General features: G+C 45.5%; 1 protein-coding gene across 3 annotated transcripts in view; it reads right to left on the bottom strand.

The window, feature by feature from the left end:
* The window catches only part of LOC103622915 (glypican-4), a 227,116-nt gene that overhangs the window by 142,362 nt on the left and 63,560 nt on the right, over positions 1-21,194 (bottom strand). For all 3 annotated transcript variants that reach the window (XM_017743202.1, XM_008641941.2, XM_017743211.1), the window contains exon 3: positions 1,946-2,079. In XM_017743202.1, the coding sequence (XP_017598691.1) occupies positions 1,946-2,079 (134 nt within the window). The remainder of the gene's footprint in view (positions 1-1,945; positions 2,080-21,194) is intronic.

Raw genomic sequence — 21,194 nt, 5'->3', positions numbered from 1 at the left:
TACCAGGATACAGGCTGACCATGGGATCTCTGATGTTGCCAGAGAGGTGACAGAGGCTCTGGGAGTGGGATGTGACATCCCCCCAGCCCAGGTCTGATCCCTCAGGGACATTCAGCAGCTGTCACCAGGGAATAGTGAGAGCACCAAAAGAAAGGTAATATGAATAGCAGGGACTTTAGACAGTAAGACTTGGCCTCACAGTCGTCTTGTTTTGTATCAGCACATTTCCCCCTATGGCAAGGGGTTATTTCTCAGCCTCCTTGCTCCCTGGGAGGGATGATGAGGAATTAGCACCTGGAGCAAGGAGCACTCTGAGGGGCATTCCCCAGGTGCTGTAGAGGGGGGTTGTCCATCCCTGCCAGCTGTGGGGAGCTGCCCTGCAATCTTAGGCAGTTTGGTGTGCAGGGGGGTGCCCAGCTCCCTCCATCCCTCCTTGCTTTGGGTTTCCATGGGGTTCCCTCTCCAGAACCCGCGACAGCCAGCTGGGGGCAGGCGATACAAGGAGAAGGCAGCCTGTGCTGTATGCTGCCTTTTCCTGCGGAGGAGCCTGTTCCTGCCGTGGTGGGGCTGACACAGCCCTCGCAGGGAGAGCCGCAGCCTGTGGATAAAGAGGGTCACTCAAGTCCTGCCTCTGACCACCACAGCACGTGCTGCCCAGGCATCGCATGCATCGACCTGTCTTTCGCTGCCATGCAAATGAACAAGGGTTTGTCTGATGAGTCAAGGCCCCTCCAAAGGGTGGGAATTCAGCCCACAGCCCCCTGCACAAATCAGAGTTATGCTTCAGGCAGTCACCTCCTGTGTGAACCACCTCCTACATCTATCTCCTCCACTAGCCTAACAGTGGGGCAGAAGTCCAACCAACACCATCTGGAAAGCCAAAATGAGGAGACCTGGATCATCAGTTATGGCAAACCCCAATGAGGACAAGCCTCACTGCCCATGGCACTCAGCTCCTTACATCCTAGGCATTGCCTTGCTCCTCTTCCACAAACCCCAGTAGAGCTGGGGGGAACAGGCAGAAGGAAACTTTCCTGGGGAGCAGAGCTCCCAGCAGGGCAGGGAGGGGTAGGGGAAGGAGGAACTCCTCCGTATCTGCAGGGATGAACCCATGTAATTCATCTCAGCAGATTTCATTAGACTTCAAAGTCTTCAAAGGACATCTCTGTCAGAGTCTGGGCTCTGTAACCTCCAACATGTTGAGACAACGGAGGAATGCAAGCCCTGGTGCTGCATCTCATGGGAACCGTATCAAGAATGTGGCCCTGTTAGTCTTCAGAGAGAAATCCACTCGACTTAGTCTACCTCCAGTTTTAAAAATTGCAAAGCTTGCTTGTTTCTCTTCCGCAGGGATTTTTCTTTATTCCAGACAGAAGTAAAGGCACTGCGTATCTCTGGGTGCGCTTTCAGATCCAGAGGGGAGATGCTGCTCCCTGACACATCAGTGTGAGCCCACTTTACAGCTTCTACTTACATGGGGAAGGAAGCACGGGGTGCAGAGCCAGCAGTGGAGGCACCTGCTTCCTTTGAAAATACTCAGTAAAAGGCTGTTAACATCTCTGAACTACCATAAAACACTACACAAAAAGCATGAAATGCATTCCCCTTACCTACACACAGTGTAACATACAACAATTCAGGCTGGAGTGACCATTTCTATCTATAACTACACTTGTGAGTATTTCAGGCACTATAGCAGTGCCCAAGAAATCCAGACAAGGCATTTGGTGTATTAACCTGGGTGCACTAGGTGAGAAAACCCATGTAGACACCTCACTGCACTTCAGAGTCCGCCACAGAGCAGCTCTGATGATCAGAGCCAAAACCAGGTTTATGGGTAAGGGAAATAAGCAGCTTTTGCATCTGCTTCCACAGGGCCATTCCATATGGTGGCTGCTCCCGCAGCCCATCCAGCGGGCACCACACTCAGCCTGAGCATTCTCACCTCCTCCTGCTCGACAAAGTTTCTTCTTGCTCAATGTCAGTTACTTTCAGGACTTTCTTGTCAATGAAAAGGTCTTCTGGATAATTAGCTGATCGAATCTGCCTCTGCTGAGCATGGCCACATAACCGGCTTATCTGGAAAACACAAACAGCAGTGTGAGGAAGTGTTAGGACTGCAGGAAAACAGCTGAGATGCACACTGGCACCTGCACATGAGCTGCTATCGTCCTATCATCCCCATCTTGCTTGCTCATATCGCAGCAAGCACCTGAAAGCAAACTGCTGTCCTAAGGATACAACCTGGCTTTTGTAAAATATCTGCCCCCTGGGAAGGAATGCAGGAAGCTTCAGGCAAAATGTCAGGGCATTGAAGTGCTCCTGTGGCTATCAAAACCCCTGAGCTGCAGGTGTGACAGGCAAATCTTCCTGTGTCAGGCTAAACTTAGGCTGACAGGAGGGGGCTTGAGATGTTCCCTGTTCCTTCCTTCCTGAATGCCCCAGCATCTCAAGGCTCTACACTCTACCTCTCTAGTCAAACTTTTAGGAAACACCTCCCCTCTGAAGGAAAATCCCAAGACCCTGGTTCTGCATCTTGAGGCAGCTCAGCACCTGCACAGAGTGCACTGCAGATCCCCAGGGATGAGCATCATATACATCACTACTAATTAAAAAACCCAGGGCATAAAATACAGCAAGCATTGGGGCCACAGCCCAGTCATATCATGGGAGGCCCTGATGAACAGGGCTCTGCTAATGGCACAAATTAGCTCATTAGCTAATGATGATTTGGGAACTGGCTGCAGCAGCAAGGGAAGGAATCCAAAGCACCTCGTTAAAGCTCTCTCGCATGGCCGCTGTCCCAAGACTCACCCAGCAGCAGCCACTGCTGCAGTCCCTGCTGTAGATGGGTTTGCCACCATTTCCTTCTCTGGGAGACTACCAAGGGACATCTGTCCCCCTTTGGCAGCACTGCCACTGTAAAAGTCTCCTTTTGATCCACCCTGTGCTGCTCTGCAGGACTCATCCATGCTGGGTTGTGAAAGGAGCTTGGCTGATTGCTGGGACCATGAAGGCACCTCAGTTAACACCACCCTCACCGCCTCTGAGCCTCATCCCACCACCCACTCCAGGCTTGGGACCAACCACATACCCATGAAATGCCCATTCGTTGCAGCACCTCATTTATCTCCATGCCACACCAAATCAAGGCAATCAGCTAAATTCCCAGTTAGCTGCATACCAGAGGTTAAAAACACACCCTCTGCCCAAAGCTACAAGCATCTGATGTGTAAAGAGAAGAGATTAATTCTGTTTTATTACATTACATTTGGGTGGGCAAATAAATTAGTAATGTCACCTGTGTCATTATCAAGAGCAGCACAGTTTGTTTGCACAGGCTGCCATACAACAAAGAGTAAAATAGAAACCTTCTGGGAGCTGGGCACTGCAGTTTCTGGTTCACAGCACAGTGGGAAGACATGCTGCCACCAATCCTTCTGCACCTGCAGTTTCCTCTGCCAAAGCAGTTCCTCCTGCAGCTGCCAGGGGAGCAGTTTCTGCAGCAGCTTACCTGGTTTTCCTCTTCTGTCCTCCTTTGGCTGTGTCTCCTCTCTGCCTTGCCAAAACCGAGTTTTGCAGAAGAATGTGTCAGCTCTACTGCCCTCCCTAAATCACTTGGCAGGCTTCAAAAACAGAGGGAGGAAGGGATTCAGAAAATGGACCACATTTTGGGCTGTTTTCTTTGCCTTTTAGGCTTTCCTTTAGCACTCATCCCTCTCATAACGTTTACAGGTAGTCCCCTGATGCAAACAAACAGGAATAGGAACAAATCACAGTGGGAGACCTGGAGAATGGCATTTGGGATCTGAGACCACCCCCAGCGCAGAATGGGTCCAGATGTCCCATTCTCTCTCTATACTGGCTGGTGCCACTGTCCCTGCAAAGGGCAGACCAGCAGGAGAGCACCAGGATGCTGAGGGGTCTGTGGGCTTTTCCTCTGCCCAAGTCAGAGGTGAGACCTGCCATGAAACCTCCTCCAGGGAAACACAAGATACACAAAAGATCCAGGACACTGGGTATAGAGGAAGCAATGCCACAAAGCAGCATCACTGTATCCACGCTCTGCATGGACACCTAAAGTGCAGGAGAGAAGTGGGGAAAGGTCGGATATTTTAAGCCGCCTTTTGTGATTACTCCCTTTGATTCTCCCCGGGTCTGTGAAAATTCCCCCATTCCCTTTCCAAAGCCCAGCTTTCAGCTGGCAAAACCTATCAAACCCTGAGGGAAGATCAAGTCCAGGATCAAGGCTTTTTCCCAAGGATGCAGAGAGGTGCTGAATGGGAGGGGAGGGTCAGAGCGACAGCGCAAACAATGGCACCATCTGAGAGCGTGCTTCAAACGGCAAAGGGGCCCGGCAAACTGAGGCTGCTTCATCTCCCACCCAGCACTGGAGGGAGCTCAGCCCCTCTGCTACCAAGTCCTGCACAGGTGCCGCGGCTCAGCTGCATCCTCACAGTCCCACACAGCATCTGGGTACCACAGGCTCCAAGATTCATAGAATCTGTAAGGCTGGAAAAGACCTCTACAGTCATTGAGTTCAACCCGTTGATCATCAAGTCAACTCATTGATCACTGAGTCCAGCCATCCCTTCTGTGAGGGATGAAACCATGAACAGGACTGTGTTAGCTGTGACATGGGACAGCAGATGTAATCTTTATGGATAGAAGGATGCACTGCTCAAACTTTCCACCAAGTTTTTACTTATTTATTTATTCCAGCACCAACTAACCTTTTCAGGAAAAAACCCCAACCCTGCAGCCCATATTGTGAAGTCACAGTGAAATGGTTGTCACCTTTTAGTCAAACAAAAACCCAACTGAGATTTGAACTTAAAATAAAGTGAGCGAAAGTAGAAGGAACAGATTGCCTGCTCATTTGCAGGGGTGGCATTGTGTATACTTTTTTGGGGGAGGGAAGGATTTCACAAACCATCTGCCAAAGTCTGCTGGGCCACAAGCAGTCCTAGGACAACAGCTTAGAAATTCTATTTCAATCTTTCCCTCTTTTTGAGTCTGCACTGCAGGCTCAGGAGCGCATGAACACAGCTTCCCAGTCTCTTCCTAACCACTGCCATTTTAAAGCCAACTCCAAAAAGTAAAGAAAAATGCTACTGTAGGGCAGTCAGAGAAGGGACAGACACAAGCTCAGACCTTGAGGAGAAACAAGTGTGATGCTTCAGCTCTCTAGGTATTGCTTGCTCTGACAGGAGCAAGGACAGTCAGCTCCCCAGCACGGTGGTGTCTCTACAAGAGGGAGAGCAAAAGGAAGGGAGCTTCTCTAACCCAGGTGCCAAACTTGTATCAAGCAACAGTGTTTAATATGTGGTTTCCTCCCACCACACAAATATAAACGTGAAATTCAAAGCAAATCAACAGAGCAGAACCACTGGATCTTCTCCTCGGGCTCCCCACGCTACCAGGTGGATTGTAAATATACACCAGTCCTTATCTTAACTGTAGTCAGTGCAAGAGCTGTGCCTTAATTCAGAATAGGCTGAAGTTTGACACATCAAGCCACAAAAAAATGACTAAGTAAATCAAATCCCAATGTGTTTTTTAGGCAACAGGAGTTACACCTTGTTTTTAAAAGAATCTGCCAGGCCACCAAAAAACTGCTGCAAGGGGACACCAGGCAAGAAAAACCATCCCAAAACCCAGAGTTTTTACAAACCCCCAAAGACACCAACACTGTAACAGCCAAAGCAAAATTTCCCTGCCCCAGCTCATTAACAAACTCACTCATTACCCAATTTAATTACCCTCCTCCATGAGAGTGTGACCCAGTCTATGAGGGGAACACTGCCTTCTGACGACCACTACTCCTCGCTCCATTTCTTTATTCCAGGCACAGGGAAATACCACACCCAGCTAGGGCAGAGCTCCTCGGGCACTGCCTAAGGCCGGCAGTCCCCATGCCCGATGGGAAGCAGCTGGCTCCCAACACCCGGGAGCTGCACGCCATGTAATGGCTCCGCTTTAGAGGGAACATTGATTTGAGAGGAGCACAGGGACAAGGCTAATGGAGTAGCACTATCAGCCCACTTTAACGCTTCTCCATTAATTTAAGATAAGAGGTGCCTGAGGACTGCAGGGAACCTGCGGCTGTGTGGGAACAATGCACTACAAGCAGCCAGGGACCAGATCCACCACCACGGCTGCTTCCAGCTGTGTTGATTGCATGGGTGTAAAGCACAGCACTGATCCACGTGGGTACCTGCCAGTCCACGGAAACTGCGATGGCTGGGGTTAATTATCAAAGTAATAGTGACCACAGTACCATGTTCTGTGCAAAGCATCACAGCCTCTGTGCAGCTGATGGAGGGCACCTCCAGCCTGGCTATGGCAGGATGGCATCGCTGACGCCTCTGAGGCTCCTGATGAACCCATTCTGCTGCCAAGGCACGAGGCAGTGTAGCCACACAAGGCAAAAACATCTTACCTTCCACATCAGCAAGGAAATGCAGGGATAAAAGGATTGGAAGGCAGCACACTGTGATCCTCAGTGCCAACCTGAGCTTTGCTTTTAAGAGTAAGAACATTTTAAAGGTAATTTTCTAGATGATTTAGAAAAAAAAAAAATCCACCAAAAAAAAGGAGCTAATCAACTTCTCCTTGGACAAGAAGAGAGTGCATTAGACACTGCTGGATACCTGCTGCTGCCACTTCTCATTCAGCCCAGGAGCACCACTCTGCTCTAAAGGAGAGTTCGCTCTATTTGACCTTCACTTAAACTTTACATGGAGTTTCCATTTGCCTTCCCTATGAACTCTTCTTCTTATAGATTCATTCTCCAGGAAGACACAGTATTTTTTTCCCTCAAGGGGATGGCCTCATTTTTGAAGATTTCCTCCTGAAATCTCCTTTGCTCTCTGGAGTTCACATAAGTCATTTTATACCTATTCGTGAGTTTTCTCTGGGAGAAGCCACACATTAAACTGAAAAGAGACTAACTATTATCATTGATTTGAACACAGCTTCTGAAAGGATGATTTGCTACAGTATGCACAGAACATCAGGAGACCACAGACATGCTGTCTTTGGAGGAACCAACTGGTGCCCACTAAACCCCGAGCATCCTTCAGTGATGGAACCCAGTTTGACCAGTGAGGCTGAAAGCCTCAGTAAAGCAGCTGCTTGAATTGGTGCTTCTTCCCCCAATTCTTTTTAACAACCTGCTCCACTACACATCACAAGTGTTATTAGCATTATAAAGATCGCATTTGTGCCCCGTTTATCTTCAAAGTCACCATAAAAGTGAACCTGAAGTCTATTACTCAAGCACCGCTACAGAATTCCGCTTAATTAAATTCTAAAGGGCTTAAACCAAAAATATACATTGGGATGATGTGGGATAGAACATAAACTTTTTAATAGTAGTAACCAAGCACATTTACCATTTCTACAGGTGTAATAAAAATGCTAATATATGTTAATGTTTAGTCTGTGGTTAATGTTTTGTCTTGTTAATTTCCCCAGGGCTTTTATTACTGATTTAAATCTGCCACACTGCCCCAGTGATCGCATCGCCTTCCACAAAATGGCACCACCCACGATCTCAAATGAACACTGATTAACAGGAGTGGAGAAACATTTGGCAAGGACAAACACTCTTATTACATGCTTCTAATCATTATATACATTTTGTCAGGAAGATGGGAAAGAGACAATTCGCAGCTCCCTCACTCCACTCACAGCAGAAAAATGTGATTATGGGCATAAAAGTGAATTTACAAGCCTTTATTTTAGGAAGCACATCATTATTAGCTAAGTAATGATTGTTCTTCTGGTTCCAGGCACTCAAGCAGAAAGAACAAACTGAGTATGGTAACACAGATGTCTTCTATGAACGCTGCAACAAAATTCTTCATTAATGGAGTACTAAATGTTATTAATCAGCTCTATAGTATTACAGTCTCCATTATTTAGACTGCAAGGATTACATAAGAGACAGCTTCCTAACTCGGTCACGCAGAGACAGGAATTGCAGGAAGTGACCTACTCTCCATGCTGAGGAGAACGTTTAATTATGCATCACCCTTAAATAATGCAATGCTATAATGTGTAAAATGCACACAAACACTAATGCTTAAAATAACAGAGTGCCTGTCACACCAGTGCCTGCAGTGACGCCCAATACATGCTGCAAACATGTGCTACAAATGCTCAGGGACCCCTGCAGCCACCAGACCAGGTTGTGCTGAAGGCCATCACCACCTGGTTTGAAGACTAGGTCCTTCAAATTGCTACAGAACCACAGAGGGATTAAGGAACCATTTTTCAAAGCAAATATAACTTAATTTTTCGTAGAATGGTTTGGGTTGGAAGGGACCTTAAAGATCATCTGGTTCTAAATCCAAATTCCCATCCCTCATATAGAAGATCACAAAATACTTTACAGAGGGTCAGCATCACAGCAGAAACACAGAGCCCAGAGAGGACCAATAGGACTGGTTCTCAGGGCAAGGAGCAGGATGTGAACCACACAAAGCCATGTGTATCGATGTGACAGAGTTGACACAGGAGCTGGCAGGTCTGACACATGGCGTGGTTACATCATCACTCTAACCCAGAGACTGCATAACGACAAGAGTGCACCAGCGCAGCAGAGCAGTGGGGAGCACAGGGGAGTTTTTATGGGTTTCAATCCTTGATGCCAATTGCTGAAGCTGGATGATTTCCACCTGCACTTCCCTCTGCTACATCAGGGCTCACATGCCTTAAATTGGAAAGAGACAACCACTGCAGCTCCAATCATTGCTCCCATTAGGACATGCCACCCTGTCCCCAGGAGGGTGTGATGGCCAATGTACCATACATATGCTGCAGCACACAAGGCACCTCCACACAGTGTCCCACCATGTCCTGACCCTTGTGCTGACCCAGCCTCTCCCAGCACAGGATGCCCGTTCTCTCAAAGGAGCTGTGACCTCGGCTTGAGTCAAGCCCTTTCAAACCAACATAAAATAATGCAAACAAGATGTTTCTTCTTTCTTGCATCCCCAGCATGGAGTGTTTAATCCACCAAAGAAAGCAGCTTTGTGTTTCAGTGAAAGCCTGTTTATTGTTATTTATAGGTAGAGAGGAAGTCAGACTAAATGATCACAGTTGTTCCTTCTGCCTTTATAATCCAAGACATGTAATTAAAGCACAACTTCTCAAGTCAGCCTTTCCCTCCAGCATTTTGTTAATTCCATATATAACACAAAATTTGGTATTTTGGTTCAGATGGTTGGACCTCGGCAGCAAACCACAGGCCGGCAGCTGAAGCCCCAGCCAGGGCTCAGACCCAACCCAGCCAACCAACTGGGAGAGTCAAGAAAAAAACATTTGCTTAATTTTTGGCACACACTTAAGCAGTTTTCCCAAGTGGAGACGTTTCCTGGAGCAGGACCCTGTAGCATACTAATGCACCATTATGGTTTTAATTAGATCTGCACAATCTGATATTTCTTAGACAACCAAACTAAGACTTTATACTTGGAAGGAGAAGTCCTGGAAGGTTACAGCAGAGCAACACTTCCAACAGAGGGAAGATGTGGAAGCAAAATCCAGAGAAAACCAGAGCATGTTAGACTGACCAAAGCCAGGTTCAGGAGCAGAACATGGCAGTACCCAGAGTTCATCTCCTGGTGAAGCCCCAAGCCCCCAGCATGCTTCATGGCTAATGAGGTGGCACAGCAGAGGTGGAGGACATGGCTGCTCCTGAGCCCAGGCTGCTGCTCTGCCTTTGGGACTGATTCCCCAAGGAGGCTGAAGATGCTCCAAACTCAAACAGCTGATTTCAACATTAGCACTGATTCATCTAACCTGACAGAAAATTTGAACTCAAGGTAGCAAAGCCCATTTCTGCTAAGGATGCTAAATACAGTTTAATGATACAACTGCATTCTGTGCATGGTCTAACACTTACACAATTGCTACTATGGGTCCCTAGAGGACCCTCCTATTGCAGGCAATTAAATCTACCCTATCCAAACAGACTGAGAAACAAGGAATTGGCTTGAGGGATCACCAGTTTTTACCAAGAACTTAAGAAAACCCTCACTGGGCAAAGCCGGGCAGCATGACAGCTCCAGGCAATTGCCATGCGCTTGTTATTTTCCTTCCACAGGTTAATCGGTTTCCCTGGCAGATTTCTGTGGGTTTTAATACTGCACCATGTTTGTGCCTACGACACTACAGAAAGGAACAATCTGAGAGAAATAAATTCCTAGCAACTTAATTTAGAGCTGCCATCAGTCTGGAACACAAGCTAGAATCAGAGCCTGTAACAGGGTATTTAACAGCAGCTGTGTCAGCTAGGTTGCAAATGTGGTCAATACCTACCAGTCTCTCTTCCCCCCTGCAGCCATGAGCCCAGATTCAATTATTCTTTCAGAAATACTTCATTAAATAATTAAAAAGTTACTGCATTACTTTCCCCCTTTTTTTTCCTTTAAACCAGACCGATTCAATTTTGGAAGTATAAAGCCATTCTAATGTGTCAGCTAGCAATTACCTACTGTACACTGTTTATTCTTTAATATAATCTTCGAGTAGAAGGGCAGTATTCTCAGAAACGCAGCATTAACTTGATCCTCAATGACTTTATTATGACTCTTTTCTAATTACTGCTCATAAAATCTCAGGGAAGAAAAATTTACTGATGATATCCCATCTCCTTAATTAGTTCTCTCTCTTTCAGCAATCCAATAGCAAGTGTAATATTTATTTAAAATAGAGTGCACAGGGTTTACCACTAAGTCTGCTATAACTGGTGATATCAAAATAAGCAGGTAAAAGGCAATGCCTGTTTTGCAGCCTGCACAGACCATGCTCACAGGTACCCACAACTTTTCAGATTTATATTTCAATAAATGCTCATACTGAAACCATCCCACCACTAAGTACTTTTTGCTATGAAATGCCCTTCTTCCTTCCTATGGTGAATGGAAACCCTTCCTACCCCATAGGGTTTGGTACTCGCCATTCCTCCCCCCTCATCAGCCCTTACAAAGGACCATCACCCTACTTATTTTAATCTTCAAATAGGAATAATCCCTCCAGCAGCAACTTTTTTCTCCCTCAATCCACCTTTCTCTTTCCAAACACCAGTGTTTTCTAAGACAACAAGGCTGGAGGCACCAAAACACTCCAAATAATTTCAACAGTTAAGTTGCTGAATTTCTTCAGCAGAAAAATTACAAGCATTTGTTTTCCAGCAAAGCTCAGAGCAATCTCACTCATTATCCAGCTCCTGGCAAGAGGCTTTCCTCATGGCCATGCCATGGACCTCCCCAGTCAAAGCCTAAAAGAGAAGTATAATAATTATCATTAAGGGAAAATAGTAAAAATATCTCCATGCACCAGTGATTAGCTGCTGGCAGAATTAATCCATTCAAGGCCAACAAAAGGCATGGGAAGGCCCTGTGTTCTTTTTGCCATTGCTTTTTTTTACTTCATTGGTTAATTTTTTTCTTAGTTTTGACGCTACCAGATCCATAGCAATTTTTTCTCCATGACAGTCAGGCCTAACCTAATCCAATTAAGGGTCAGCACCAAGATAATATACCCAAAACATGGCAAACAAGGTAAAAAGGCTCCCATTAGATTTTTGCTCGATAAAGGAATTACATTTTTCCCAAAGACAAAATAAGGCTTATTGAAAAGGTAAATCATTCTTTTCTATAAAGATATAAATATCTGCAGGGCTTTTTTGAAACTTTGTGTAAGACATCTTGTTTTTACATGTACTGTGGTTAGAACAATTGAGTTACAGAATGACTTACAACATTAGATTAGTTTCTGCCTGATTGAGAATATCTTTATAATGGAAATCAGTGTGCACTTTTAACCTTGTTACAATGCTATATGTCTGATTAACGTATTAAAGGGACTCATTCAATAATAGGCTGTTTGCAGACAGGAATTAAATTAATTTGACTTTATCACAACACCTTTATTAACGGCATCAAACGGAGGACTAGTATTTGATTATGAGAAGTGAATTCCTATAAATTGACATACAACAATTCCAAAATGAGGTAGGAGAATCACTTGATGGAACAAAAAGTGACTAAACACTTGTAATGCATTTTGGTTTGCTGTCATTACTTTCCACTTGCCATGCAAGCTGTAAGCTGGGCATTTCCCCAACTCTCAGAAAAGATAAACATCTTGCACCAAAATCTACAGGTGGCAAGTTCTTAAATTTCCTTCTGGCCCTAAACAATGGGAATTGCATGAAGCAAGGCTCAGAGATGACCTTCCTGGATGTTTTTTAGCATCTGCTGGGCAAACCCTTTTGGGCCCATCTCCACTGAGCTCATGGTGCCATTCTGCTCATCAGCATCACCCTCCTGCAGCTCCTACTGCCCTCAAGTGCCCTTCCCTCCATGGCTTTTGGCTGTCCCTCAGGGAGGAGACAGAGGATGGATGACTTAAATATCAGCACAGGCAGTTGGGTGTCTACAGAAATATCCACACTCTGGCTCTCTGGAGAGCAGCAGCATGAGGTTTATTTGTACAGCGATACAGATCAATATGTGCAATCCAGGAGTTAATAAGCTTAAGAAACTCATAATTTAGAGCACATCAGTCACCCTCAAGTTATCCTCAGTAACCACCCGGCTCTCTGGGTGGTTTTCTCCAGGTCACTGGCTCAGAGCATCATTTCTACCTTTGCCAATAGCATGGAAGAGAATTGGGTGTGAAAATTGCTTAGGTTAGAAAGATACACCTGCATAAGGAATTGTAAAATTTGCCAACACCTGTGTTGCTTTTTCTTTTCTTTTTCTTTTTAAACAAAAATAACTCTGCCCAAGTAGCTGTAGGCTATCAGCACAGCTTTCTGCAGCCAGCCTGCTCTTACTTAAACAAATCTTTGGAAAAATAATGCAGTTAGCAGCAAACTTCACCTACTGAAAGCAGGTTCCGTGCCCTCAGGGGCTCATTAGTGGGGCAACACAACAGGTAGGGATGGAAAAGGCCACCAGTTCTTTTTGCAGTAGCCTGGCAATGAGGGATGCATTGATGCAGCAGATGGATGAAAAATCTGCCTCGTTTGTTGGAATTTTTTTCCCAGAAAAATGTATTAAGCATCTTTCATGCCTGGTACCTCAAAGCCACTTTAAAATAAGATGTAAAAATGATATAATTCACAGCACCACACACAGGCAGAGAATTCAAAATGAAGCAAACCACTCATTGCAACCCAGTCCTTCATCCTCTCCAGCACAAAACAAAACACTTCTGCTTCGCCCGGGCAGCTCTGGGCACTATTTCTGCTTTGCAGAGGGTCGCTTTTAAGTTTCTGGTTTGTTCTTGGCTCATTCATCAGCATTGCTAATGGGAGAGATAGTTCTGGTTTTAAGGCAGCAACACTCACGGGGGTTACTGTCACTGGAAGTAAACTCAGCGCTGTTAAGATGAAGGATGCCCGGTGAATGACCCCGGATGGAGGTCTGAGTGGAAACTGCAGTCACGGATAATGAGGCCAAAAAGAGGGTTTAGCGTAAAAAGCATAGAGAGATGGATATTGGTGAGCACAACTCTGGTGTTGCAAAGCTGCGGGTCTAAGCAAGGATAAAAATCTTCAGGAAAGGAAATGGGCCAGAATGTATTTTGCTAATAAAGCATCTGTGTTAATAGGGGTTGCAGGAGGCTGCAGCAATCTGGGCAGCAAGCGAGGGAGCCATGTCTGTGGGGCTGGTGCTCAGGGGTTTAATCTCTCTGGTCAACGAAAGATGTGTGAGCAGTTTTAGCAGAGAATTCCAGAGGCAACTCCAGCATTCCACAGTAAGTGTACAGGGCAATGGCACGTCTGGAGGCAGTGAGTTAAATAAGAATAAAGGCAGTTCATGCCATGCATATCACTTCTCTGCAGGCTACTCAGAAGCCAGGGGGGTCAGCCCACACCTAAAAGTCTCCTGTTTCTATCATACACCAGCTTCTAGCATCTTTCAGGTAAACCAAATCTAAATCTCAGCAAAGATCCAGAGCATGAGGCTGGTTTAACTCTGAAGGAAGTTCAGCTGTAAAGCTCATTTGCAAATACAGCCCCAGTGAAAGGGCTGTGCCCCAACCCTCCCCTTTCAGAGAGGCAGCTCCTCCCTGGCCAGCACATCTCCCACCGTTTTTGATGAAGAAGAAGCCTCAAGATGTCCAGAGGGAACTTGCTGATGCTGTGATCTTTGGTTCAGACTGAAACTCGGTTTTTTTCTGCTTAAATCCAATCTACTTCAAGACCTCACATTATGTCCTTGACCATTACAATTTATTACAAAATCAGACAGCTTGAAATTTCAAAGCTTGAAGCTCAGAGGTAAAGGAACAGGCATCCCATACATCCCCTGCTGCAATGCTTTGGATGATATGACCACCAGTTCCCTCCTCTCTGACATCTCAAAGCATCCCAGGTCCTGCTGTCCAAGACAGCTGTGATGGGAGACAGGAAAAAGAAAAGATATGAGAAAAAAAATAAGCTGTTCTGTGCAGTGAAGAAAGCTGCAAAACATTGCAAAGCTGTGTAACCTCATTTCCAACTGTTAAGACTGTATCCTGCCCTACTAACTCTGGGAGTTCTTTGTACTATGTACTTTGTACATCCACTGATGACAGGGCATCCCAGAACCAAGTATCTTTTTAAACACTTAGGAGCCAGTTGCAAAACAACAAATTAAGTTCTCCACTAAAACAAGGAACATGCAAAGCCACGGTACGTGCACACACCTACACAGAACCAGTAATTAATCTGCATGAGGTGTTTAGGCTTGTTCTGACTTCAGCTTGGAAAAGATGCAAGACATCCCATCACACACAAACCTGTGGCCATCTCACTCATGTTGCAGCCAACACGTGATTTGAAGGGAGATCAAGCCACGCTCAGTGGGTGCTGTATGATATTCCTGCCCATAAAATGCAGCAGCCCTAAAAAGCTCTTTTTAAGCTGCACAGTAGCAGGGATGAAGTTGCCACCAGCTGAGTGCTCTGTCTCAGACTGAAGTCAATAAACAGATTTGTGTGATCTTCAGTGCAAAGCTGGGCTGGACATCAAACACACTGTCAAAGGATGCTCCATGTGCTGCCCTGTGTGCATGCAGGGCAGAAGGGGCGCTGTCAGCAGCTACCTTCAACTTTTTATTTTAAAAAAAGGCCTCACTGCAAATTCCCTTGAAATGGCACATTTCAGAGGTCAGAACATGTCCAGTTAAAAGGACAAAGGGAGAACAAAATAGAAGAATATAATGTAAAAATTTACAAATAGAAGCAAAATCAAATGCTATTTTTAAATTAAACCTGTACTGATGTTCAGTGCCACCTCCTCTGGCTTTGCAGTGACAGGGCTGAGCGTCACTGGCCACTGCTTCCATCCAGAAGCTCTGCAGAGCCCCACACACTCAGTCTGCTTCATCCAGACCCAATTCAGTGACAAATTGACTCAAAGCCTTGCCATGCCACCAGGGCAAGCTGTAGGGCCCACCAGCGTGCCATTTTGCCCACACTGGAAAAGGGTATCCATGACCAAAGACGTGCTGCCCTGTATCCTCACAGGCAAAATCCTTGTTAGCAGTGAATTAATTAATTGTGACACCAATGGTCTCCCTCCCCAGGCCAGACAAGAGGTAAAGCTTTCACTAGGCTGAGAATAACCTCTGAGTCTCACTCCCCTAGAGAGGCAAGTCAAGATGGTCAAGAGCATTCATACCAACGTCCCTTCCAAGAATGAGATGCAGGCCCCTAATTTGCTACTGCGTATTTGAGTACTAAACCAGAGATTTAAGTCCTGCAGCAGCGTGCCAAAATAGCTGGATCAAAATTGTTGATACTGGGTTACAAAACTGCAGGCAAGAATAACTTTTGCCCTTATTCTTTCAGCAACCAACACCATGGGGATTTCTAGCTCAAAATCAACACCTTGAAATTCAGTGCCTTGCCATATGCTTCCCCAAGTGTCAGAAAATCTTTACTACCTGAAACCTCTTCAGACAACTAATCATAGTACTCCCAAGGTCTTTTCACAGGAATGGGAATGCTGCTGATACTGCCCTCATAATAAGGTTTATTTTCATCCCGCAGGGGGAACACATGCTTGCTTTAACACGCTTATCAGGCACCTTACACCGCCTATCGCAAAATGGATAACAAAAGTACACAATACACACACCTTGGGATAGTTCTGAGGGGGTCTGAGATCACTGAAAACCAAAACTTCACCTGTATTTCCAGCTTTAAGTGAAAAATGGAGCTAGCTACCAGTGAGTATTAGAGAATAGCCTGAGGATTAAACTTTGCCAATAAAGAACTTGAAAATACAGAGGCTGTACATCCAGCTGACTCTCCCAGGACTGATGCCAACAAAAAGGAACCCACATTAAAAGTACAAAGAAACCAATCTTGGCGTCTCAGAGGGAAGGACTTCACAAACAGCAGTGTAATTTCAAAGCTTTGTCCACAAATCTCTTGCTAGCTCTAGTACAGACAGAAAAATCCATTAGCAGATAGGAAAACTCACCAGAGCTCCCTGCCAGTGCAACCTGCTGAGCAGCAACTTCCAGCAAGTCACCAGGTGAGATGGCCCCAAAAGCAGCTCCTGGGCAGCATTTGGGGAAAACCAGCCTGGCATCACTGTGCTGACAAATGTACTAAATCACTGTGTATGGCAACAGGTGATCTTCTCATTCCTGGGTGCCAAAAGTCTCTTTATTTACATATTCTTGATTTTCACCCCTGTGTATCTGCTGGAACTGCTATTTTGAACACACACTGCAGCAATGTTTCTGTGGTGCTACAACCAACCAAAGTAACTGCTTAACTTTACAGCATGCTCGTGGACTCCCTGCCAGGATTCCCTAAAAATCTAGGGAAGCAAGGGTCCAGTTTTCCTGACTCAGAGGCTTCCCAAAGCCATCAGATCTGGGTTCACACCAGGCACTCTCCCTGAGCCACGTGAGGTGAGCACTTCAGCTTTGGGATAACATCAAATCCGCCTCCACATCACTTCCACAGCACCCCAAGCAGCACAGCTGTATAACCTAGTTAACCCACACCTAAATAGTCTTTTAAAGGTGTTTGCAGGGAAGTAAAACAGCAAGGATCTGCTCACAGGCAAGCACATTGGGAATTGCATGCTGTTCCCATACAGCACTGGTACCTTTCTGCTTCCCTCCTTCCAACAGGTGCAAGTGGTTGAACAAAGCTCCAGTGAATTTTGCAATTTAATATGATTTTCTAGAAACTCGGTCATCAGTTCTGAGTGAAAAATAAATACTTTGCTGAGCTCCCTGCTCTTTCCTTTCTAGGCAATGCTCTGCAGGTAGACCTGCATAATCGACTGCAAGGGGAGCAGCAGGGGCTGAGCAGCTGGGTTGCATCAAAAATGGGGCGGGCAGCATGTTGAGGGAGGAGATTCTGTCCCTCCACTCTAGTGAGACCCCACCTGGAGTATTTCCTCCAGCTCCAAGGCCTCCCAAGATAAAAAGGACATGGACCCATTAGAGTGAGGATGACAAAGTTGGCTAGAGGTCTGGAGCATCTCCGCTATGGAGACAGGCAGAGAGAGTTGGGGTTGTCCAGCCTGGAGAAGAGAAAGCTGCCAGGAGACCTCACTGCACCTTCCAATGCCTAACAGAGCTCCAAGAGAGCTGGAGTGGGACTTATTAAAAGGGTATGGAGTGATAGGACAAGGGGGAATGTCTCTGAGCTGACAGAGGTTTAGATTAGGTATTAGGAAGAAATTATTGACTGTGAGGGTGGTGAGGCACTGGCACAGGTTGCCCAGAGAAGCTGTGGTTGCCTCATCCCTGGCAATGTTCAAGGCCAGGGTGGATGGGGCTTTGAGCAACCTGGTGTAGTGAAAGGTGTCCCTGCCCATGGCAGGGTGGTTAAGACCAGATGATCTTTAAGGTCCCTTCTAACCTAAATCTCTATGAGTCTAACCTCTGAGGAGATCAGCTATTACCTATGTAAGACCCGCAGACTGATTGTCTCCCTTCTAATTCCAATAACAGAGAAAGCATTAACTTCCAGGGGTGCTGGGGTTGATTATTTTATTAAGCTTATTTGTACTGGATCTCTCCAAATTGCCTTGGTTTGTTGCAAAAAGCACAAACAGACTGACTAAAATCACTCTTCCTTACACTCAATAAAAAATACCTACAAGAGGTGGACATACTAGGTAGATTTTCAACCAGAGAAAAAGTAGAAGATGACAAAATTAATACAGCTATAGGCCTAGACAGCAAATTTTTTCCCAATGTGCTCTGAGAATCAGCCTCCTTGATAAAGTATTTTAACAGCATGTTTTAGGGGTGAAGTTTTTAAGCAGACAAATTGTAGAAATAATAAAGCCTTAACACACACCACCACTGACAAATTAGCTACTAAAGCAAGGTTTGGGATGGGAACTGTTTACTACCACATTACTGAATTCACTCTTCTGCACTGCTGTTTACAGACCAGGAACAACACACAGGCTCCCATTTAAATGCATGCCTGGAGGCACAGTTTCCAAAAGCAGATTTACAGCAGTATGACTTCCTCCTCTTGGGGACTGTAGAGCTCCTCAGAAACTTACCTGGAGGCTCTGCAACACCTCTGGAGCTCAAGTTTATGTGCCCTTTGTAGCAAGGTCTGCTCCAAGCTACAAATGGGTCCAAGTCTGTGTGTGAATGCCCACACCCAGCCTAGGGGTGGGTGGCAAGGGGGAATAAGAAACAACCACATGGAGAAAAGACGCTCAGTCAGGTAACATACCTGAGGATCTGAAATAGCAGGAGAGAAAACTACTGCTGCAGAAATGCTGCCAATGCTGTGAAAAACAAAAGATGGCCAAAGGACAGGCAAGGGCAGTAATGTTGTTACTCATGGTATAATCACTATGGGCATGGAAGGTAAGTTTTCCATAATTCCAGAGGATTTTAATGACAATTAAATAACCTGTCATTATCCTTAATACCATACAGGTAAACTGTACTTTGCCCACAGAAGCAGTGGTGGCCAAGGTCAGTAATAAAAGAGGTCAGTATGAGAAGCCAGGGCAAGTGTAAAACCCCGCATTTTCAAAGACAACCCCTATGGCATTTAATACTTTGGTATGACTACAGTGTCTAAAAACAATCGTATTTACAGGATAACAGTAAATACAACTGTTTGCTTCCAGGTATATTCTTTGAAACTCAGTATGTACTGATAAGTTTAACAGAGAAACTTTCATCATAGCACAGCTGAATAAAAAAGTTTTATTCTATCATTTACAAAGTGGTATCTTACAAAGATATTTACCCCAGATTACCCCAGGTCCTGATGCAGCTCAGCTATTAGAGTCAGCCCTCTGCAATACTTTAGTTAAGACTGTCAGTGCTTCCATTATTGCCTTATTTCTCCACTGAACAGTTCATATCCTCATTTGTGGGGGAAAAAAAAAAAAGTTGCTCTGGGCTCAGGTCTGATGTAAGACCCTTAGCTGAGCAACATAAGTGTTTTAAATAAAAACTTCAAAAACCCAGTGGCCATTCTCTTTTGGTGAAAATTGCCAGGGAACTGGCTTGTTTGGCTTAGACTTTTTCTTCACTCCAGTAACTCAAAAATGTCTCTGGAGCAGACAAACAAATCACTGAAGTATTAAATAATCAAGAGGAGTTATGTTTAAGTAAGTACGTAGCTACATATGGCACTAATGAATTTCAACAGCTTTATCAAGTACAAAAGTACTGAATGGTTTTGTAATGCCCAGAAATTTTTTATTGTAAAGGAAGTCAGTTTATGTTCTGGTTTGGCAGAGGATGGGCACATTGTAGCTCTACTGCTTTGTGTTGACTTTAGTGGCTCTCCATCTACTTGTCCTCCCACAAGCATGTTCTCAGACAGAACAAAGTGTAGACAGATCAAGGTGTCAATATTGAATAATATAAGGGACAGTCATGTTTGTTCACTATATACATGGACATCTCCAAGAAAAAGTGCATTTTTGTTGTTGTGCCAATAAAAGAAAGATATGGGAGAACAAACACTGGTCCTTTCAGGATCCTACAGCAATGCCCAGGTCTGTGCTCACAAAACCTGGCACACAGCCCATATGCACAATGCTTCTTCTATGCCTTAGCACCTACAAGCATGGTGGGTTCACTGATGCAAAACATGCTGGATGCTTTTGCTCACAGTTGAATATGTCAATGGATCTTTTGAGATTAAACAGGCTCATTCTACATATAGAAGTAAGTTTTGTTTCTTACTGCCCTGGAAATGCCAACTGGGCTTGGAGTTGAGCTGGGTTTTCTCTCATTATCAGCTGTAATGTGAATTCTCCCTCTCACATGAACTCAAGGTAAACCTGCAGTTACATCTCTGCTCCTTTGCTGTTCCAGAGAGGGTTGACTGATGGTTCTGGCTGATGGGAGAACAACTTTCCCTGGCTCCACGGCAGTAGAGCTGCTGCTCCTGGACTGTCAGCTGTAACCTCCCTGCTCAAGTAGTGCTTGGCAGGCTGCTATAAAACAGTGATTTTCTGCAGAAAAGGAGTAAGGCAGGTTGAAAGCCAGAATCTTGCACTGTATCCTGGAGCTTAACACACTGCCCACAAGTCCTGCCTGGGCCCATCTGCCCAGGTGACCAACACGCAGCCCAGCCACAGTCGCCTGCTGGTCACTGCAGCACAAGAGTAATCCAACTCAGTGTAATTTGGTCCCTAAACCCCTTCTAAGCAATGCAGAAAGCTTGCTCCATGTGCACCAAACTACCTGGGGTGGGAAACCACCTGAGTGCCACCATGTTATTCCACAGCCTGCACAAGTGTGGTGGCTGAGCAAAGCCAGCACAGAGAACAGCACAAAGTGCTGCTGGCTGAGTGCTACACAGCTCAAAGCCCATAAGCCGATATATTTCTATGGTTCCCCCCCCCCCCCAAAAAAAAAGTTACTTACAGTGTCAGTAGTACAGTGACCTACATAAACACAGTTCTTTTGTGAACAGGAGTCGAGAATGGCAGGAACAAGCAGCTAACAGGGAAACAGTGTATAAGGAGCTCTCCTGGTTTTTCTTCTGTTAAAGGAATTTTTGCCCATATATGTTGCTATGGGAGCAAATGGCTGGGTAATTAAGAAAAACAAAAGAGCTGGCTACAGGGTGGGGCGCATCTGGCTACTCTTTTGTTTTCACCTGAGTGTGTGCGGGCAGTCGGTCTCAGCGTTTGGACAGAGAGGGAGGCTGCTTTCTTC

This window comes from Corvus brachyrhynchos, unplaced genomic scaffold, assembly GCF_000691975.1.
Source record: "Corvus brachyrhynchos isolate BGI_N302 unplaced genomic scaffold, ASM69197v1 scaffold220, whole genome shotgun sequence".
In the NCBI taxonomy this organism is placed as follows: domain Eukaryota; kingdom Metazoa; phylum Chordata; class Aves; order Passeriformes; family Corvidae; genus Corvus; species Corvus brachyrhynchos.
This window is presented reverse-complemented; position numbering and strand designations above follow the sequence as displayed.